Below are 23,196 nucleotides of genomic sequence, written 5' to 3'. Positions count from 1 at the left end.
AAATTACATACAATCACCCATTCCCCAGAGAATCACTAACTATTCAAGGAATACTTTAAATTTGAACAAGTTGCACTGTGTTCTTCATATGCAACAATGATGCTGAATACATCCTTTACACGAAAAAGAAACAAAAGCAGTTCTATTTGACGATAGAGCCAAAATGCAAACTTGCATAGCTGCCAGTCTTTTCTTCTGCACTTCCAGTTCTGCCCATGCTTTCTTGACATTTTCTTTTCTGGAGACTGGTAACAAATCCGAGATACACTTACAGTACATCATGGGCCTAATATTTTTAAATCAGGCTGAGATACTGAGAGGAAAAATAACAAATGCTTATGAATGTGAAGAATTGTTCATCCAGCCCCATCTAAGTTGTGTTTTTTTTCTGAGGTATTGCTTTTTTGACTTTCACAGGGATCACAGAATCACAGAATGGCAGGGGTTGGAAGGGACCTCCAGAGATCATCTAGTCCAACCCCCCTGCTAAAGCAGGTTCACCTAGAGCAGGTTGCACAGGACATCATCCAGGCAGGCTTTGAATATCTCCAGAGGAGACTCCACAACCCCCCTGGGCAGCCTGTTCCAGTCCTCTGTCACCCTCAAAGTAAAGAACTTCCTCATATTCAAGTGAAAATCATTGCAAGAACCTTACACATTGCATAGATAGCAAGCTTCTTTGGGTGACCACTGTGCTTTCTCACTCTTGATCTTATTCCATTACAGCTAGCCCACTGCTAAGCAATCCCTATAAAATTAAGAGTGTGAACAGATCAACATACAGTACAATATTCCTTTTCAATACAGTTACTATTTTAAAGTTTCTTTCTATGTTTCCTTGTCATCTGTAGAACTTGAAAAGTTTTTAAAACGTTGGACTGACTTCTGAAATCAAGCTCTGTAGCTAGCAGCACGTAACCACAAGAAACTTCAGTGAGGGACTGTAACTTTCAGAAGTCAATCCAGCATTTCTTAAAACTAGCTTACTTGGTAATTCTTTTAAATCTGTATTATGAAGAGTAATGTTTTCTCTAAAAATTTTTACCATATTTCCAAAAGAAAGAAAAGAAAATGAAGCTTCACACAGCACATCAGCCATCTAGTTTTACAACTGTTTTAATCTTTCATTAAGCTGATAAGAAGTCTGTAGAAAAGTAAGGTTCGGACTATCTACAGATGTAACCTACAAGAAATCAGTTTTAAATTACTACCTTATTAATTGAAAGACGCCGTTACAGAGGTTCTGAGTGAAATAGCCATTTCCACAATTGCCTAAATTCTAACATGAGAGTTGTGCCTGGTTGAGCCCATATTCCCAGAGCTTCAACCAGTGAATATACTGGAATCAGTAATATCTCCGCTGATACAGAGGAAAATAGTAAGAGACTGAAGCTGAGTTGCTTTGTGAAAGGATGTAAGCACTTGCAAGTTCTTCCAGATAATACCTACTCTGGCTTATTCCTAAATTTATCTTGTAAATGATTCTGAGTAACATTATCATAAAGACTTTGGCATTCAGGTCTGTATTTTAGGTGAGAAGTCTAAGTCTGAAGGACTTCAAAAACGTGACATGAACAATAAATTAAATAAAATTGCTTCCACTACAGTACAGAATGAACTAACAAAACTACTTCAAGTACAGCATAGTAGTCGATCGCACAAAAAGCAAATATTCGTGCTATCCATGTGCTTAAAAGCATTTTACGTGTCCATCCACACAAAAACCCAAAAACTTTTTAAAACTGTAATCTGCATCTCTTTATTTATAAAAGGTACAGCAAAATATTAATGTATTAAATGCATACAGTAGCTGTTCCTTTGTGGAAGCTACATCTTATTTAGCAGGTGCCATTATGCGTCCATTTGTATTGCAATCAAATGACTCTCAATCTTCTCATAATTAATGAAAACCTTCCAATGCCTTGTCCCACTGCAGAGAGATGAGGTTCAATAATCAGGATTCTGGAGGTAGAGATGATCTGGAGAAAGAGTATCAAAAGTATCACAGGCTTTTTCAGGATCTTTAAAAACAAAAGATCTCTCTAAAGTATTTGCAGCTACCCCTTCCCTTCTCAGCTCTTCAATAGGTAGAAAATGAAAGTCACATCTCTCAGCCAGCTGTGAGAAACTGGATAGCCCAGACTTCTGTTTCCACTTTGACTGCGTCCTTAAATTCCACTTCTGATATCTGCAGTCACTCCTCCTCCTCTTGCCATTCAAATCCACAAAGGCAGTGGGCAGTCCAGTCATTCCCTGAAGCTTCTGGTGTGAACTACTCACATATTTCTCAGATCTAATCCAGTCTGGTCATTCACATGTTACACCCGGAGTAATGCTTACAGATTTAGCTCTATTTTAATTCAAGCAGGGATAGAACAAGTCATTAGATCTCCCTTGTTCCAAGTCACGGTCTTCCAAAATCTTCTTCTAATTTGATTATTTCAAAAAATTTTGGCTCATGCTTGCAGGGAGTTGAAAACTTCAACACAGTTAATTACTCCGCTGTCCTCCAGTGCTGCAAGGCTTTTACCATGTTTTCAATGATTAATGGTATATCCTCAGAGACACAGGTAAGCATTATCAACTGTATTTTCAAAGAAGGAAATAAAGATACAGGATACATTATTGTCCCAGACGATAACCTTAACAATCAGATTCCAGACCAGTTTTTTTAACCAGTGGGCCAGCCTTGCCCACTGTAGAAACCTCTTGGGCTTGTTATAATTCCTTATTCTGAATTTTAAGCATAAACTAGTACCAGATAAGCTTTCACTGCATATATAAGACACAACAAGACACTAATCCTTTCTCCTCATTTAAAGACAAGTTAGTCTTCCATATATGAATCAGTTTCCTCTCTTGTAGTTTATATATAGTAACATCACTTCTCTACAGCATTAGAAGATAGTTATAGACAAAACATCAGAGGAGGGGACTGTGATATAAAGAGACGAATGTACCTAAACAAAAATAGATTTACCTTTGTTATCTCTCCTAATTAACCTGTTTGGTACTGGCTCTCACACAAAAAAAATCTTTTTATATATAAAATTCTTCCCTCGATTTCCTTCTCTCCTTGATCCTGCAGCAAAGTTACGAGAATTCACTTACAACAACAGTGACAATTGCAGCAGAACACCATGTTATTGAGGATGAGGAAAAGACTGAGAGAGAATATCTACACAATGCATACCAAACATGCTAGGCCATATCCTGAATTCTTCAGTCAACACTTACACAGGGAACAAACTTGGGGCCGATCTCCTCTTTGCCCCATACATTCTACAGCCACTTACACAAGAGCAAATGTGTACGTGAAATCATTCTGAATCACTAGCATCTTTCATCACTTCACTGATACCAAAGACTGCATATGGCATAACGTAATGGTGAATCAAACCACATGATCCTTACAGGCAGTTTTGCCTCAGAGAGTACTGGCAGACACTGAAATAGAACAAATAGCACCATAACACAGGTAAATGAAGGGATCTGAGATTTGTTCATGGCATTACTTCCTAAATTAGCTCATGGTGTAAAAAAATGCTAAAATTAAACTTGTCCACATGTAAAAAACATGGTGTACAAGAATATTTCTGAACCAATGAGTTGTGTGCACATCTGTGGCAATTGAGGTAGATTTTTTTTTCTTGTTCCAAATATGTTGCAGCATATAATTACTTAAGTTCTCTGCAATGCTAAACTAACTTGTATGTTCAGTCTCTTTCAGGGCAGACATTTTGGCTAACTCTTTGACTCAGGAAGTGCAGTCTCTTCATCCCCAGGTTGCGAAGGCTTGCTGTTCCCTCTTAAGGTTAAAAATGAGTATCTCAGTCCTCCTGCCATACTGAAGAAAAAAGAACAAACAGAGGTGTCAAAGATACCTGATGTTGTATATACCATTTTATATGTATGTACCTTTCCTCCCAAAGGAGTAAAGAATGCCAGCTAACATAAACTAGGAGTGCCTCAGAGCTATGTAAACCACCTGAGAAACAAACCCCAAGTAAACAAAGATCAATTATCAGTTGCTCCAACAGATTCATACAAACAGATGTAACAGTTCACCCAAACACAAAAAGTAACAACTCACAAGTCGTAACTCCTATTCAATGGACACAGTGTTCTCACTTCCCACACCACCTGGCTTTTACTCGGAAGTAGCACAGCTCGGAACTGCTGCTCATAAAAAAAGAATTAACTCAACCCCACATAGTAAGACTGCCAGCATGTTTCCATAGTTAAGATCTTATCATAGTAAGGTTCAATATCTGAAAACAGACAAGAAAAGATGTAACTAATTGTAATGAACTTTACACCCTGAGGCAGTGCATCCTCATGCCAGTAGTTTCAAACCTGCATCACCCAAGTGGGCTAAATCAAACAAAACATAAAACTATATCTCACTGAGATATCTTCAGCTTTAACAAATAAAAGCTATTCAAGTTTCACTCACCAAATATTTAGCCCAATGAAGTTTAACATGGAGAATATGTAATCTCCACCAATCAACATTCCAATGTAAGCAATGGATATATTCTGAAAGGGAACAAAAGCCATGCATTTATTGAAGTCAGTTTTCATCTCCAAGAATATAAATGGTATCAATTAATTTACTCTTCTAAGGAAATAGCTATAGTCTGTTGCTGGCCTCTCTGAGATTAGTTTCATGGGATGTCATCATCATGGGTAAGGTGACAGCAAAACAGGATAATAAAATCAGTATGTTTTCTAAATGCATACAATGCACTGAGAATGACCTTCTGGGGAAAAAAAAAAAAGAAAAAAATTAAAAAAGCAAATTAGCTATCTGATGTTTGGCAAAATGGAGCTATGGACACCTTTTGAAAATGTACTTCTTTTTAATCCTTGAAAGGCTCACTTCAAACCCTATTTCTTAAAAGCAGGTTTTGGGTTCTCAAGCATAAAAATTACTCTTTGAAGTTACAATAAAAGCTCTTTACTACTGCTTTGAAGGGGTTACCTCCTCACTTTGCCAACTAAATGTGCATTGAAAGCACTTGGCTCAAGTTCAAGGCAGGCACAGTTTAAAGATTCTACCCCTCACCCTGCCCCCATCAAGTTTTGGGAAAATTGTCCCCTATAGACAGAAGTAAAACTATGGAACTGTGTGATCATTTTACCAACACTTCAACGGTTTCAAATATTTTAGCAGTTAGTCTGGACAATGACATAATTTCTAGAGATTTCTACTGCGGACCTCCATATCATAAAGGGCTTGTCGACTTTAAAGCTGCTTGAAGTGTCTCAAAGACTAATTAATACTCAGCAAATAGAAACAGTGTTGCTCTATCTTAATGGTTCAATGCAGACACATCAAATTTAAAAGAACACTTTCAGAACCACAGAATGAAAACTACTAGATTAATCTTGCTGGCTTTCAAAAACAAACAACTGCAGAAAGAGAAGTAGTATCTTCTTTTTGTGGATTTTGCTATGCTGGAGGTATTGTTTTCCTTAGTCACCCATGAAAGGGAGCACCCTGAGGACTGTTATTCTGTGCCTAAGCTAGTTTGGATTCTGATAGTTGTTTGGCCCACAACAGCATACACTTTATCTTTTGCTAAAACTCTTCCAGCTTACAGCTCTGTGCTTCTCTCCAAATTGGCCGACAAAAAGGTGCTTGTGCAGTCAGTGATGTTCCCAGCTCAAACATGCTAGCCTTATCAACACAATGGAAGCTGCACTGGTTTTAAATTAAACAGGGTTAGAGAAAACAGACTGTAAGGACACAAAGTTCAGTTCTTAACACAGGCATATTCTGGCATTCATCAAATTGACCAGAATTTATACAAACCAAAATGAAATTGTCCTTTCAGCTAATATAGGAATACATGTTGTCAGACAAAGGCAGTTAACCATAGAGCAGTAACCTCCTTGCTACAGCTTAGTCATTATTTTTTATCTATGAATGACCTATTTATTAGCAGCAACGGAAACTAGGTCAGCCCAAAGTGAAAGTGGGTTAGTCTGTATCAGTTTCTGTTTGCAATGGATTTGCATCAGGCTACCTTGACTAACTTACAGTAACTTGATAAGGAACATAAGCAGGTGATAGTACCTGATGAAATGTGGTTAAACGTACACCTTTTAATTAAAGTGGTTCAAGTTTCTCATGCAGCAAAAATAAAAATAAATCAATACCCACATTGCTTTCTAGAGTATACCTGAGCTTCAAAGCAAGGTCACTTTGATGTGTGGATCTCCAAAATGTATGGCACAAGCAGTGTCTCAGTATTAGCCCTCATTCTGAGTTTCCAGCTCAAAGCATAATCAGGATCACTGCTGAATCAATGCTCTTCCCTGCCTATTTGAGCATTCTCATCTCCCTCTTCTCCATAACTCACCTTGATGGCACCAACTACTGCTGTTGTAAGTGCAGAATTGTAATGACTGCATAGGACAGTAGAATACATCAAGAGAAACCTAAGTAAAGCAAAGGAGAAAATTTTACAAATTTCTTCCAGGGAGCTCAGAAGTTTAGCAACACTTTGAAATGTTCAACATTTCCTGGATCTGTATTTTGCCAGGATCTTCAATCCCACCTGTTCCGAACCCTAAAAAAAGACCCTGTGGATCTGTATTTTAAGTTAATGATGTGCATAAAAATATACATTACAATATGCTGCTTCAGCTCTAACAGAGTCATCCTTATCTTCTGTGCTTCTTAAACGTCTGTATTTGAAGTTAGTTTGACCCCTTGGTTGGTGACGTGAAAGAGCAGAACAGGATCCAACCCACTTTCTATTCTTGCTTTGACTCTGCAGTTCCAACAGGAACAAAGCATTGGTTTATTACTTTTGAATTTCTTTTCCAGGTACTTTAAAGAACAAATGCACTGAAACAGTTCATATAGTAAAGGGCTTACATTCTATTAACTGTAAAGAAGAGGTTAGATAATCAGAAGAGAGGGCCAGCAGAGAGATACTGGGTACAGAAAGTAAAAAGCGAAATGTCATGTTGTTGACCACTGCACTTGTGAAACAAACAACATAGTGTAAATAACTGTTTCAGTACTATCTATTAGAAATAATTAAAAGACAAGACAGAAGCCTGGGGGAAAAATATTTTTTCTTTGACTTTTAACATAACTTACTAGTGAGTTTTACATTTGAGACTTGCAATTTGAAACACTGTCATTAAAGTGTCTTACTTGATTACCCTGTGTCCTTACCCCAACAAGCAGGAAAGAAGAAATTGAAAGACAAATAAAAAATTTGTCCAGTGCTGGAAATGTGTTGCCTATTAAAAAAAAATGAGAGAGAGAGCAAGAATTACGTGCTATATAATCAACTGTAAACATGTATAAAATATAGTTAATATGAAAATGTGGAAAATCACAAAATATATTTGATTCATATTATAATTACTAGATATTCATATTACTACTGGAAACAGTTTGATGCATTTAACTTCAGAGACAACAGTACAACAGCACCCATGATACCTAGAAACATTCTGGTAACATATATAGCAGTGCAGATATAAAACTGCACATTGCAAGCAATGTATACAATACAGAGAATGTGTATTTTCAAATTTATTGATACAGATACCAACACTGTGATTAATATTATATAATAAATAGTGTTGATACCAGACAGGGAGAAAAGCAAATAAATAAATAATCTCCTTGAAACCTATTTCATACCATAGATTCATTCATTAACAGCTTTCAAGGTCCAAGCCTGCGTTTTTGAGCTTAAAACCAGATTAGGTAAGCAATACTAAGGTCTCTGATCAATGAAGGTCAGCGAAAAGGCTAAATCATCACTTTGAAGCCTGTTCCTTAGTGACATGCAGCAAACAAACACACAGTGCCACACAACATTCACTAAGAAACATGTCACAGGTTCTTCTCCATCTCTAGTAACTCCAGGGTACCTCAATTCAATCTGGTTAGTTTAAAGTCACCTGCACCAGCACAAAATTCAGCAAAGGCTGAACACACCCCTGAGAAACAGGGTAAAGGCTGTTAGTCCATGCTGAGCTGTGGCTAGCTGAGCCTCCAGCACGTGAGGTAATAGATTAGAGGGATCTCGGGCAGCTGTGCCCTGCTAGAATTGTGCGGGTGTGCAACAATGAATTGCAAAGTATTATTAAGAGACATTCTGGGGCTTCATTCCTCTTCCACTGCATCATGCTTTCCTGTTCTCCTAGTGAGCAGCTGGTGAAGAAGTGATTAACTGGGACACTCACACACTGCAGACTCTACAAGATGCAGTAGCTACAGCTCCAGAAAGAGCTAGAGGAGAAGAAGCAATCTCCCTAGCGCATCAATGGGGTACTGATATTCTGATTGGTAAAAGGTGCATTGTCTGTGATGGATCAAGGCAAAAATCTCTGCTAGGGTAAAAGCAAGCCAACTTCTGTGACCTGAAAAATCTGCTAAATACAGGTGTTATCCACCATGATTTGTTGATTTTTCATGAGTATTTTTCAATTTTCTACATTTTTCTGTGATTTAATTTCTGTGCATCATGCCGACACTAGTCATACCCATCATTTAATGAGACTTCCCAATATTAAGTGATCAAGCCACTTCATATGCACAATAGGCATTATGCATTTCTCTGATTTTACTTTTTTTCAGGTAATTGAGCATTAAATTGTTTGTGCCAAATCAAAATGTGGGCACAAGGCACTTTTTTTCCCATGGACTAAATCTAGCAACAAGGTAAATTTCCCTGTCCAGATCTCCCAAAAGTCCTCCAGCCATGACTGCTGGGAAAGCAGGTAAAACCTTACAAATATACAAACTTGGCCCCCACCAATTCTGCCAAGAAGGGCATCGGCTGCATTTTCCTAAACTGGCATAAGGTCATGCTGGACTCATGTCACAGGAAGACATTTCACACTCAGAGCAGATCTAACACCACCATTTTTCAGGGAATGACAATTTTTTCACTTAAAGAACTTGTAAGAACACAATGACAAAATCATGTGAGTCCAGGGCACAACAACATATAACAAAGGACACTGGAAGGATTTATGACACCTGCAAGCTCTGCAGCAATTTTCAGTGGCAAATTTCAAATATTTCCAAAAGAGAACATGAGTGTCTAGACTCATATTACTGGTAAGAAATGGGCAACTAAGAAAGTCTGTGAAGGAGCCAGAAAAACACCACAAACCTCCTGGACTGATACTTTACATGTGAGGACATACTGCCTATGGTATTATACAATATTATGATTAGCTATGGAGATTCGTGCTGTCATTCTGTAAGAATGTAAAATGTAGGTTACTAAACAGGAATCTGTCCTGTGCATCAGAATGAGAGGACTGGAAATTTTCTGGTTTTGGTGTTTGCAATCTCATTTTAGAGCATGTGGCAAATCACATAGTGCAGCTGGATTCCCAACCAATTGCTCTAGCTGAAAGTCCCCAGACACATATTAGTTTTTAAAAAAAGACTCATATAAGGGCTATCACACAGCTTCAGCTTCTCCTCAGAGTGAATAATTACAAGTTATTACCTGTGAAGGGAAGTCGAAGTCACATATTTCAAATAGCAGTCACTAGCATGGACATAGGATTACCTCTTTAAAAAAACAAACAAACAAAAAATGCCACCCACCCCCCCACTGAAAAAACTGAACAAAATACTGTTATTAGTCTGAGCTATGGAATATTGCTCCTTACCTGCTGAAAGTCTCCAGTAGAAAAGCTCATAATAACTGTTGGTACTACCATGAAACAAGCATTATAGAAAAGGACACCATATTTTCCCAACTCCTGTGAAAAATGAAACAGTGTTTCGAATTACAAGCTATTTGGGAGCAAAATACTAAATATTACTCTGTCAATCATTCTGACATTATTGTCAATGAGTAGACAAAACATAATACACTTCAATTAAAAATACAAGCTTGTGGTCATTGGATTCCGTGTTTAGTACTGAGCTGAGTTTCAATTTCAGTCACTTTGTATATTCAGCAGAATATTACTGCTCTGCTATACCTTGAATTTTCTGTACAACACCAGCTAGTCAGAAACTTCCCAAGGCACTGGTCCAGAACTGCTTTGTGTTAGACTGCAGGTAAGTCTCTGCGTGGCCAAGTGATTACTCATTCCATCCACTGCAACAACCACAAAAGGATAGGGCAGGGTGGCTCCCTGGGGCCAGCACAGCAGGAAAATTATTGAAGCCTGACTCCTAGACAGAGCACCTGTAAACACTGGTAACTGATGCAACTTGAGGGATGCCATATATCCTGTTGGTTAACTTGCTTGACACAAAAGCATAAGATTAGGGGAATAGAAAAGCAGCTTTCGCTTCCTCCAGATTTAGCCGTGCTACGTTACAAATCTCTTCAGCTTATCTCTTGCTTTAAAATGAAACCCCATATTTTGCAGAAACCTGTGAGGCCGTTAAGTGCTGCTCATAAAGAAAATTACGGAGTCTGGATACAGTGTGACTCCTGATATTACTAAAAGACATACATTTCCACTGTACAGACTGACCCACAAAAGTCTGTGACAAAACCTCTATCAGCATCTCCAGGACTGCTCTTTGCTATGGCTTGGTATGTTTTCATAGCACTGTGTTACAAGAGCAGCCTGCTCAATGTTTACACAAAGTGTAATGTATCAAGGTATGGCCTAATTCTTTGGCATACGTGGGTTTGGTGTAGACCTGCTTTTAGACAGACAAAAAAGATACCAGTTGTTATTCTTATTGACTCAAACTGGTCAGGTGTCTATTCCTAGCCACAAGTTTATTTTACATAAACCTCACTTAAAGTCTGTTTCTAGTCAAAAATTCATCTTCTTTAGATATGTATCAGGTTCACAGGTAAACAATTTGCTTTTGGTTTGGATTTATTTTATTAGCCAAAATAAATGTTTTAAAGCCACTACAAACTCTGCCTTAAAGACTTGGGAAAAAATAAAATACACTAAGCCTGGCCTGAGATACTAATAACAAGTTTTTCCCAGGGTGTTCTGTATTAAGGATGCATATATCAACTGAAATATGAAAGCAACTTAAACTATTTATTAGTTCATAACTGTATGTTCATAATGTCATATAATAAGTAACCCACTGTTACCATATGTTAAATTCAACCTAATCAGCCCACAGTTACCTTTGGATCAATTTTCTGCTTTGTGTAAACTCCATTTGCTGCCGTGAAGATATCATTTAGCAATACAAACGTGTAGCCCTCCAGATTAAAAGACAGGTCAGACCTGGGAAAGAAATATTATATTGTAAATAAGCAAAGAGCATCCAATGCACTGCACTACCTTGTTTACCTAGAGAAATATCATAAATGAGGAAATGCAAATCCTGAGAACTCCAGCAAGTCACAGGTTTTGCTTTAAGCCTTCTTTGTAAGTCAAGGTACTTTACATTTCTCCAGTCACAGGATCCTCACAAATGAGTCATCAGAGAGTTACCAGAACTCAGTGTGGAAGTGGCAGGAAATGTTCAGTTTTCATTCTGTGAAAAATTCCATCTGTCTCAATTCTGACAACCTGTCCAATTATTATTGAGTATACTTATCTATTTCTTTTAACACAAAAAGTAGCTAGGCAATAAAGTATGACTACTTGTTTTTTACAGTCAGATCAGACATATTGTCATCCTTTCTGTTTTGACTAGTTTCCTCATGGATATAGGGTAATGCATTTAATAGGACATGGCTCTATCCGAGTCACATCACATGGAAATTGTTTACCTCTGCACATAGCAAAGCCAAGAAACAAAAAATAACATGACATTTCCAGTTAAGGAAAGGAATAGTCAAACAGAAAAAAAAAAAAACAGAGGAGAATAAAATGTGACTGCTTTGTGAACTTAATCCCACATTTGAACTTGTTCAAAGTGATTAAAACAACAGATGTTGCCTAACTCAAAACTATTTGACAACCAAAAGACAGTCTTTCTACTCAGAACAAGAATGTATTTTTCTAAGATTATTAAAATACACTGATACTATGAAATAAAAGCAGCGTTCCTCACACAGTTTTAACTTGCTTCATTTATGAACCTGGCAACATGGAAAACCCAAGGGGAAAAAGAAGAAGCACCCAAATACTTCCAGCTGGAGTTAAATTTTCCCTTTTGTATTCCTGCACCTCCCAATGATGTCAGCAGAGAGATTTTTCAAATCAACTTAATTCAGAGTAACAGATCTCAACTTAGATTTACTTGGCAATTAACAAGGAAGATAATCCTACTGTTGTCCCTCCACTCATAACATGACTTTGTATGAAAAACAAAAGCCTTACCCAGCTGCTATGAAAGCCCCAAGAATGATGACAAATACGCTGACTATAATACTCAGTGGGTAACGTTTCCTGTAGACAAAAATTAGACAGTTCACATTTTCATTATTTGAAGAGAAGATTAAATGGCTGTCTGCCTGAAAAGTTTCGAAGCAAGTAGTAACCACAGAACATTTAACAGGAGGGCACAGTCTTGATAACCTTACAGAAGCAATGTGATTGACTATGTGCCATGCTTTCAGACTTCAGCCCCAAGAACAGAGACTAAAAAAGCATTGTGAACATTCTGCCACTAGATAATTTTAAGAGTAAAGATTAAAGGTTTGAAGTAACAGTGCTGGAACAAACTGTAATCTACTGTGTATTGGTACTCATAATGGACATATTTCAGTGTCTTCCAGTAATTCAATACAGGAAAATCACTACACATCTCTCGTGTATTTTTTCATCTCACCTTTCTTGGGGAAGATGCTGTACTGCACACTATCTAGGCTACTTCTCAAATAGATACTTATTTATAAGTCAAACTGAAACCTTATACTTGGAGGGGAAGGCACAGAAGCTTATTAAATTCTTCAGTACATCTACATCAGCACCACCACACAGTAGGGGAAAGTGTACTGTAAAACTTTCCTGCTTCTTATACCTGTTTATTTAGATATGTCTTAAGTATTTCTGCACCATATTGCAAGGTGACTTAAGACATTCCCCTAGTCATTCCGTAACACCAGTTCCCAGCTCTGAGCTGGCCTGTGAGAAAAGATCCATCAAAACAAAATGTACAATGCTCCCACAGAAATCCTGTGTGTCAAAGGAGCACAGATGTGAACCACTGTCCCAACAACAAAGCTGTATGCAGTCTCTAGATATATTAGGCTTTGTTCAAAATGAATCTCAACAGTAACAACCTAAACTTAACTACTTTTCATATCCTGAGGTAAGCCAGCATATACTCTCTGGAGTCCTTTCATTTTCAGGCCTGAGGAAATACACTGCGGCAGTTTGTACAAATACAGCATTCTGCTCTTAGGCTTCCCTCAGGTTAGGATGTTGCTTGTAGTGCAGCTGAGAACTGACATCTCACTGACTCACACTTTCCTCGCTTGAGGGAGGCCTCAGGCCAAGAGGAGAAGAAAGCAAGTTCTGCTTTCTCTGTGAGAACTTACAACTAGAAAAGAATCCTGGAGCATCTCCAAAGATGAATCATTGATCAGCTGCTGCTTCAGCCAAAAAGAGATGCCAGTCTACTTGGAGGCTTTTTGAAAAGGTTTTCCCTGACCATCACTCTCATATTGCCTGGGTTCAGCTTCAGCAAGCTGCTTTTCCCCTTGCAAACCTCACCTTATCCAAGCACGAACCACCAGTATAGAACTATGACGGTGACAAAGTATCATGTATTTACATTCCTTTTCTTCCAAATCGGTACAACTGAAACTAGTGATCCCAAGCTGCAATAGCATACACTTCTTAATTTCTCATTAAAAATAACTGTTGTATCTATAATTACAGAGTTTTCTGATCTAACAGCACACTGCTAGATACCATTTAGCTTCATCAAATTGGTATGTTTTCAGACTTGACCCGGAAAGCTACTCTGCTTAAGCAGACTGCTGTACTATCATCAATTCTGAGACATAAGGATCTGTCTGTTTAAAGCAGTTTGCAGCTTAAGGGCCTCTGAGATGAGACACAAACCATTAACTGCTAAAAGAAGTGCCTGGGTCTTGCTGTGCTTACCTGATTCCTGTGCAACAGTCAAGAGAATGAGCTGTGTAAATGAGAGCAAGCTGAATATTTTCCTCCCTCTATTCACTAAAGTGCATGTACCTATGTCTTCAAAAAAGCTACATAAAAGAGCTACTTTCTTTGGTTTCCTCTCTTTCTCAGTGAAAAGCAGTCATTCAGTATTCTGATGAGATGGCAGCAGTAATCCACTTGATATGATCAAAAATAAAGGTATCTTAAATGAAAAAAAAAAAAAAAAAAAGGATCACCCAAGTATGATGATTTCCAGCAGTAAAGTAAGTGGAATGGTAAACTTCCTGAGCACTGTAAACATCGGCAAACTGTCAAAAAAAAATAAAATCCGAGCACAGCATCAGATTAATAGCATTTTTATGTTTTAATTCTTATCTAATTTTACTAAGCAGAATATGAAACCATTAGTCCAGCAATAAACAACCAAAACAAACTCCCAGCCACTTAGCATACATAAAAAAAATGTTAGTCTGACACTAGAGGCAGATTAGATAACCAAATCATTGAAAAATAACAAGATTTGTCAGTTTGTAGAACAATGTAGCTTGCTACCTTCTAAAAGGCCCCTCCGCATCAGTAAAATGAAATACAAAAGCTAATTTCTACCTAGGATAGCCCCTATAAAATAATTCCTCCTGTAGAATTCACAGGCAGGGTAAGTAAAAATTATTTCTATGTAAACTTAAAGGACACACAGTAAACCTGTCTCTGAAATCACATAACAGAAATAAAATACAAAGCAAATATGCCTAGTAAACAAGCTGTACTTTCAAACCAGTAAAATAAATCCACAAGAAAAAAAAACCAGGAGAAGTACAGGAAATGTCATAGGTGGGACCAGCTGCAACTGCCAAACAGCCAGCTACGTTTGAGCAACTTATTGTTGGTCTACATGAAGTGACGTAGTTGGAAACCTTTCTGATTAATTTGAGAAAATACTGGCATCTGACACTTTGGAAATCTGACAGCATGGCCATATGGATCAATTAATCCTCTGTTTACAATAACTATTAGCAGCTGCATTAATAAGTGATACAAATCCTAATGCAGATTTTAATCATTTTACAACAGATATTTTGAAGGTATGAATAGGATCATCGACCCAGCACAAAGACACCCCAAACAAGATAGAGAATTCCATAATGTAAACAAATGTCACATAATGTAACAAAATGCAATGTAACAAAAAGTTTATGGTAGAAACAGTGCAGCCATTCTTACTTTTCTGTTTTAAAAATCAGTTATGAATAGTAAATCTAAAAGAAGTATGTTAGTCAGAGGAGGAGGAGATGTTGCACTTATGTTTAAAATAACCTAATAAACTTTTTATTTTAAAATTACAGTTAGGGAAACAGGGGAAAGAAGAACCCATGAATCAAACTTTTACAGGAATACTTCCATATTCACATTGGCTGAAGTTCTACTAGGGATAATATTGCTGAAGTCCTTACGTCTGCCTGAACAGGAACTTCAGTAGAACAACATCTGAACATGTACAACACAGAGCTGCAGAATCAGGCGCTTCATGTTTCAAAGTTAGGAAATGCTGAAAACCTGCAAAATTCTGTGATTTGGTTTAGCTTACTGTCAAATTCTCAGAAGCCTGTAATAACATACAAGAAACCACCACAATGGTAGTGCTGTATCCTCCAATCCTGGTGCAGCCATCATGCTCCTGCATTCCTCTTCCATAGAAAATTTGGTCATCCGATCTATTACAGCAGGTCCTCTACATACCTTACACCTTTTTAACACTAGCATGGAAGTAACTCTCATGGATCTATGCTTATGGGCATACAGGAGCCAGCGAGCCCTTTAGCAACCTCCCCACAGCCTGCTCTTGGTGCTCAGCAGGGCTACGTCACCACCACCACCCACTATGCAGTCATTCTTCCATCTCTTGGTATGTCCTAAATAACCTGCACTGACTTCATGGTACAAATCTTTCCCATATTCTTCTTCCTTCAAAAATGTCTTTCCTACAGCTTTCAAACTCTCTGCTTAGGACATCCAGGAAAAGCTGGATGCTTGGGTGTGAGGGGAAAATGAAAGCCACTTTCCTGTCACAAGGAGCATTGTGATTTTCTGTCAGTACAAGGCCTAGCTAAGCCCCCATTAAAAGAAGTAGACAGCTTGTAAATAGATCAAATGTTTGGGTAAGAGCTTCCTAGTAATATCAGGGGTTTAGACAGACAGACAGACATCATATGCATTTAAGTCCCTATGCAATGCTTTTTGATTTAGTGTTTATTTTTTACCCCCACAAAAGAAAAGGGTAAAATCCAGACAGTCTACTTATAACTTCCATTTACTGTACCTGAGTTTGCTGGTACTTGATAATCCACTTATGTGGTTTCCAACATAAATCAGAGGCAGAGGAAACAACTGTGATGAAATTAAAAGCACAACTCAGATTATTATGTTTTGAAGTACTGTTGAGAAACTTTGATAGAATTTGATAACTGTAATATCAGATGTACTTTTAGCAAGAAAAAGGGCTTTTTAAAAAAAAAAAAGTAACTATGCTGCAAACTGATCTGCAGGTCTCATTCATGTGACCGTTCACAACCACAGCTTCACTGATTTCATTAGAAGAGTCACAAACTACCTCTAATGAGACTCAGACTCCATTCAGTGTATAAGTTAATTAATTCTATTTTAATTACTATAATCCTCAGATTAATACTCATTCCAACATTTTAATTGTAGGTCTAAAAGTAATACTAACTAAATAAGCAGAAGAACAGGTGGAATGAAAGAATTAATAGGCTGTAAGTATGCTATGCTTCTCTAGGTACTCCACAGATATTAGCATGCCTGGAAGATACACCATTTTAGATCTACTAACAAATTATGCTATGCTAGATACTAGAAAGGAAAGTTAAGTATTTAGGGGTAAATTAAACCATTTCCAGCTTCTAGCATAATGAGACTAACGCCCACAGAAACATTTGGGCCCTAACCCAATACAGAGAAGCAATAACAGAACTTCAGAGCCCTAAGAAAATGTACCAGAAGTCAGGGATCCCTACACAATACTCATCTGCAGTTCAAAGCTGTTATTCTCCCACTACAGAAAAGTTGGAGAAGATTAAAACTAGTCAAAGTAATCACTGGGGGACAAAGGTGGTGTGTACTTCTAGTCCCATTCACTATCAGTCAAGTGGACCTGAAATGGCAGAAAGACAAAACAGATCCTCTATCCTAACCTGTGTAATAGCTGCTGCTGTTGTGCCTATACATGCTGTGTTTGTTAGAGCCTATGCCTTTTCAAAGCACCGTGTGCTGGAAGAGCATACAGAGGAATGGGCTGTGTTTTATCAATGTTAAAAATTCTGCGTTTCTTTTACAGCAAGGAGGAGAGAGGAGAAAAGTACAGTAAAAATTAACTACAGTTAACTAAAGTTAACTTTTAAGTGAGAGTAACAGTAGAAGTAAACTGGAGTATAAAGTAAGAGGAGTGTGAGTAACAATAAATATTCAGCCTGTCAACATAAGCTTGCAAAAATTTTGTAATACTCTCCCTCTTCTACAGATTTTTATTTAGAAACCTATCTTCATTCATAGCATGAAAATAGAGCTGACATTACATTCTCTTTCCTCTATTATAAAGGCAAAATCACAATATCCAGCACAACATCAGAGATCAATGAAACATTTACTTAAAAAGGGTCAAGAACTCCAAAGCTTCCTCACTAAAATAAGCACTCTGCTACTTTAAAACTCTAGCTGAAAGCAACCAGTCTGGGAGTTGAAAAGCAACTGTAACCTTAGCGTCAATGAAAGCAAAAGTTTTCAATAGGATAAAGTGTCAGTCTAAGGCTGCTTTAAAAAAGTAATCAACAGTGGGCAATCCAGCTGATTCACTGTGACTAGTCAAATTCAGCACTACAAGCAGTATGCAAGTCCTGGATGCTGCAGTGCTGACTGCTCCCAGCATACCCAGGGAAGTCTTCCAAAGGATAGTTACTATTAGGACAAAGTAAAAAGGTGCTGTATTTTTTAATGCCCTTGTGCTGATTTTAAAGTGAAGGCCACAGCGGGGAGGGGAAGTAGTGAGACTGGAGGGGTGCAGAGGGAAGAAACCTCTTGATGTCTTGACAAGTTGTTTATATGCCAAACTCAAAACTGCCCACTGGGAAACCTTCTTCATTCATGTTTTGGAAAAAACATGAATTGCCCATTTTATAACTGATGCTATAGATATTCCTACAAGATTTCTACATGCAGAAATGCCAATGATTTCAGCATGCGTTAAGAAAATACAGCAGTCGCCAATGGCTGCGAGATATTTGTAGTAAACCTCATACTGACAGCAAGACAAGATTCTGCAGCGAAGATGCTAGCCTGAAATGCTATGATATCTGAGCTCTGCAGCAGAGCCAGGAGCTAATACTTCCTGTATCTCTAAGCAAACACAGACCCATACCTTGCAACAAGACATAAATTTGCAGGCTTATGCATCAATGTAAAGCTCCAGCCATACTGTACATGGATGCAAAAATCTACAAGGATCATTGCTACAGTCATTTCAGATCCTAGTTCCCAATCTGAGGTAACAGAAGATCCTCTCCTATTCTCTCTATCCTGCCTCTTTAATCCATAACGATGCAGCTAGCCCCTACCTACTGCATCTTTGGTGGGCATTATTTTAGCCCCTCCTATGGAACATCAATTTTACATTTGGAATCAACTGTTGTTCAGGTTTTTGGTCTACCACATATTCTTTTTCTATTGTTTTATCACATGTCACATTCAAATTTCCAAACAGCCTTTCATGATGTTATCTAAATTCTTTCTTAAACACAGATCCTGCAGGGAGCTGTATACATCCTGAAAAATACTTCAGGAATCTGAAAGAGTTCACCCAGCTGTACGAAGGTACAGAACACTTTCCCATGTACTGTATAACCAAATGGCACCACATTTCTCTGCAAACAAAAGGCAAGAATACTGCAGTGAAATTAAAATGATCAAATCCAATACTAAATGAGACAAACATACAAATAAACATGTTTGACAAACAAATGCAAAATTGATTTCTGTTTTCCTTTTATATTTTGTCTGCATAAGAAAGAACATCGTTACAAGCGGTAACATTTTCTTATTAATATCAATCCTCACCTTCACAGGTATACTTTTGTCAAAATCAGGGAAGTGAACAATCTTATTTAATTTCGACACATACAGGATAAGAATAGTGGCTGCCATCTAAACAAAAAGGAAAAACAATAAGTCATGTAAGAGCAGAATTGTAATGTATGAATGAAAGAACTGCTTCAAAGGCAAAATCTTTATATGCGTTTGACAAATGCTAGGTATTACCTATTTTTTTCAAAGAACAACACGGCACATAATGAATAAACTGGAATAACTTTATTCTTACCAATTTTACCTGCTATTTATTTAAAAGTACACTAGAGACATACATTTCACTGGCTAAGAAGGAGCTGAGAAAATAAAACAGGAGATGATCCTGGAATAATCATGCTATTTTCACTCAGAGAGTTATATAGTCTGCAGAATCACTCCTACAGCTCTGTAAGTAATGTGAGGCAGGGGTTTTGCATTGATCGCTGACAACATGAGGAATGAATAATAAAGATATGAACACAAGGAAGGAGAGTAGCTGACCAATCACACATCATAAGACTTAATGCTGCCCCCATGAAGGAAAAAAAAAATTACATTTTCCTTATACAAAAATCCATTAATTATCTATCTAGAAAATGGGGGTTGGAGACATGTTCTACAGACTAAAGCATTATACCATATTACATGCACTTTACAAACTATTCAGGGAAATCTTGGAAGGATCAGTCAACAGAAAATGGAAATGACATTGAGTCTTAGGTTCAGCAAAGAAACAAGGCCGTACCTTGCCCTTAACATGAAGTATTGCCACATTTCCTAGTGTTTAGCTTCCACTGAACCATGACGTGTGGTTCCTTGAGCAGTCTGTATGTATGAAACTCTCTTTCTCTCCCCCTTTCATACAGCAAAGACTTTAAAAGTCATTTTACTCCCTTCGGCACCAACAAGCAGAGATATCAGACCCGCAGTACCCTGTTTTCACCTCTTCCTCGCCACACCTTAGCTTATAGCCTTGGCAGAAAATAAATTCTCTGTTTTAAATTTATTTGCCTAAACAACACCGGCTTCAAGGCTCCATTGTCCCCAGCTGTCTCTCTGCTGAGCCGCAGGTTCTTCTTTATGGACCATGTACACAAACATTTGAACTTGGGTTTTACTATGATGCCTACTAACAACAAAAACACCTACAAAAAAAGTAATTCCGCTGCAGTACTGCAAATTGCCCACAGGCAAACAAGGCAACAAAGAACCAAAACTGTGTAACAGTCCTACTGCAAAACTGCTGGGAAAGTGGGGGAGAGATTTATGAGGAAATACACTGTCTACAAATAGAGGCCATGTCTCTGCATATAATCCACAAAAGTGCAAGGACACTCATAGGATCTGTGTACTTCTTAGAACAAATCTTGGCAGTTTTGAAGGCAGATCTCTTAATTATGGAATTCTACCAGGGGAAATAAATGGCATTTCCAGTCCCTTATGTGACTCTTCCCTGGCAATAGTTTTGATTTGAGCTGAAATTTCCTTGATCCTACTAAACAAAAATCACTCTTCCTTATGGTGGATCTAATCCAGAAGACAAGAACTACAGTATAACAGAGATTTCCTCCCTAAAATGTATCTCTATGCTAACATCAGTTTAACTTACAAAATAATGAGTATATTTAATGTCCTTTACTTCTGAACATACCTGTCCAATTCCAAGAAACATTGGTGATGGGAAGCTGAAAAGCATAAACAGATATTTAATAATGAGGAAAGGGGAAGAAAACCAACCAAACAAGCAAAACAAAACAACAAAAAAAAGAAGAGTTTAAATTTAACACCAAAGTCAACAACTGGATGACTGCACAGTCTTTCAGAAGAGCTCAGGTACTGCTACAGTTATTGGAGTCCTAGTATGTTATTTCTGCAGCAAAACATAAGCTGCCTCCAAATAAAATAGCATATGTGCAGCCAATCAATTCTAAAGAGCCAATTGTTTGGGGTATATTTGTAAGTGATGGCAACACACTTGGAGAACTCTAACAATGCATAATTTTTGAGTGGCCTCACATATACACTGTATGTCCTGAGATGGTATAAGCAGTTAAGTCTCTAGGACTTGCCCTGACTTGAAGCCTATCTCCACAGCCCAAACACACTAGTTTATGTGAAAAGAAAGTACCTAGGTAAATGTTGTAGAAACATCTACAGGGGGTCTGTACAGGACCTGAGCCCCTCCATTTTCTCCCCTAAATCTACATCAAGTTAAAACCAATAAAGGCATGGCAGTAAGTGCTAATGCTCTGTATGCATACTGAAACACAAGCAAAGAAGTTATTTACAATGGATGGCTGCTTTATGCCACCACCAGCAGTGTCTGGAGCCTCTCTGCCCAAAAGCCTTAGGTGTCAAGGAGCTCCCTGAACATGACAGCTCCTGCTGCCTCCCAGGAGTCATGCAGTGTTTTGCTGGACCGCACTGTCAGGAACAGTCACACACAAACCTGCACCCAAGGAATCTAAACAAAACACACTTCATTCTCTGTGCACACCTGCACTAACAAATGGGTCCACGTTCTCAACAAGCTTTGTACTTGAGGCTGCTTGAGGTTGTGGCTTTTTATCCCAGAAGCCACCAAGAACTGCCATACTACTACTCAGTGTGCTGAGAAACATAGATTTCAGATGAGCATCACGGGGATGGGAACATAGTATTAGCAAAAGAAACGCTCTGACCTGCAGCAGGAGGGCTGTAAGGACACTGCAGTCTTACAGATAAAGGGTTAGGAGCAGCCACTAGGAAAAGTGATTGTGGGAAACAGGTATTAAGGGGAAAAAAAAGAACAAAAAAACGCCCAGCAGAATGAACAGGACTTCCATTTTTAATCATGTGACACCTAAACTCTGCTGTAATTACAGCTACACAATATAAATATGGAGACTTCACTCATCCATACTACACGGGTTTCTCCACACTTTTTTGATCTGCAGAACCCTAAACATTCCCAGCAATTAAGCTTTTTATACAAACTTTAGGCGTACTGATAGGCATGCTGTCTTTGATTGTCTGTCATGGATGTGCTAGTCATATGCCAGGGACTTAAAAGGAACTGCAGATTGTATCATAAAAACCACTATAAAACAAAATCACAACTTACCTTGTATCATTTCTGGGAGGTGTTATACATAGCTCTTATGTGTTCAAATAGCACTGAGCACTACAAAGTAACAGAAAGTTTTACCTTTTTTTTTAACCTTCAATTTTTTGGTTTTTTTTTTTCCTTTTCTGTTGTTAGTTCATAACGAGCTAAAACACCGCAAAACCAGAGGAAACCTTTTAAGTATAGAATGCTAATGGTGAGAAGATCACAGCCACAGGACGATGACTCCATGTGAGACCCCTCAAGTCAACAGATGTAGTTCTCCAGTGTTATTATGATTAAGAGGTTTTCTGAGGTTCACGTTTTGGTTTTGGCTACCTCAGAAAAGAAAGGTGCTCGCAGGAAGGTAACCAGACTGTTTGGCAAGAACAGTCACGGGAAAGGCTGCTTCCCTGGAGGGTCTGAGCTGGTTGCGACTAGCGAAACGCCAGCCTCGGCGCCGGGAATAACAAAAGATCTTCGAGGAAAAGACGGGGACGTTTCAAAAATATTCCTGCAGAGGACTCTGCCACCGGGCGGTGCTGCAGCAGCGCTACAGGCTGGGGCACAGGTCGGGTCTGAAACCGGAGAAGCCGAGCCCAGCCTCAGCACGTTCCCCGACACAAATCGGCAATTCAGGGCCTGTGCCGGTGCGCCAAATTACTGCCCCGGAGCCGAGTTGCGCGGGGGCCCCGGGACGTTTCAAAAATATTCCTGCAGAGGACTCTGCCACCGGGCGGTGCTGCAGCAGCGCTACAGGCTGGGGCACAGGTCGGGTCTGAAACCGGAGAAGCCGAGCCCAGCCTCAGCACGTTCCCCGACACAAATCGGCAATTCAGGGCCTGTGCCGGTGCGCCAAATTACTGCCCCGGAGCCGAGTTGCGCGGGGGCCCCTGGGCTTTACTGAGGGCAATGGAAATGATTCCCCGACAGGCGGCGTGGCCCAGCTCGGCTCCGGGAGGGAG

The 23,196-nt window shown here is 38.6% G+C and overlaps 1 protein-coding gene across 10 annotated transcripts; it reads right to left on the bottom strand.

Annotated features, from left to right (window-relative positions):
• Positions 1–597: 597 nt before the first annotated feature.
• Positions 598–22,913, bottom strand: SLC35D2 (solute carrier family 35 member D2). 10 transcript variants are annotated; one of them, XR_004841936.1, is made up of 13 exons: positions 22,250–22,913; positions 20,798–20,831; positions 19,138–19,224; positions 16,331–16,398; positions 14,250–14,321; positions 12,259–12,327; positions 11,112–11,214; positions 9,667–9,759; positions 6,369–6,447; positions 4,457–4,539; positions 4,094–4,179; positions 2,981–3,847; positions 598–2,584 (listed from the first exon to the last, which is right to left on the bottom strand). XR_004841936.1 is itself a non-coding variant. In XM_035893862.1 (13 exons), the coding sequence occupies exons 2-12, from the start codon at positions 20,816–20,818 to the stop codon at positions 3,745–3,747; spliced, it is 864 nt and encodes a 287-aa protein (XP_035749755.1). In that variant the 5' UTR covers positions 20,819–20,831; positions 22,250–22,913; the 3' UTR covers positions 598–2,584; positions 3,709–3,744. The 10 variants fall into 10 exon arrangements, 9 of the variants coding, with proteins under 9 accessions (XP_035749755.1, XP_035749760.1, XP_035749743.1 ...); XM_035893862.1 differs by having other exon boundaries at positions 3,709–3,847; XM_035893874.1 differs by lacking the exon at positions 598–2,584 and adding an exon at positions 7,196–7,263 and having other exon boundaries at positions 3,756–3,847.
• Positions 22,914–23,196: the final 283 nt, after the last annotated feature.

This window comes from Egretta garzetta, unplaced genomic scaffold, assembly GCF_000687185.1.
Source record: "Egretta garzetta isolate BGI_Z169 unplaced genomic scaffold, ASM68718v1 scaffold310, whole genome shotgun sequence".
Classification (NCBI taxonomy): domain Eukaryota; kingdom Metazoa; phylum Chordata; class Aves; order Pelecaniformes; family Ardeidae; genus Egretta; species Egretta garzetta.
Note: the sequence above shows the minus strand (reverse complement) of the source record. Positions and strands in the feature narration are given on the sequence as shown.

Excerpts from the sequence above, each read along its gene's own strand:
- SLC35D2 (XM_035893850.1), bottom strand. The coding sequence starts at position 20,818 with ATGTTTCTTGGAATTGGACAG. Across the intron at positions 11,215-12,258 it reads GGGGCTTTCATAGCAGCTGG|GTCTGACCTGTCTTTTAATC; the intron begins GTAAGGCTTTTG and ends TTTCTTTCCCAG. Across the intron at positions 4,180-4,456 it reads TTCATTGGGCTAAATATTTG|CAGTTCCGAGCTGTGCTACT; the intron begins GTGAGTGAAACT and ends TTTTATGAGCAG.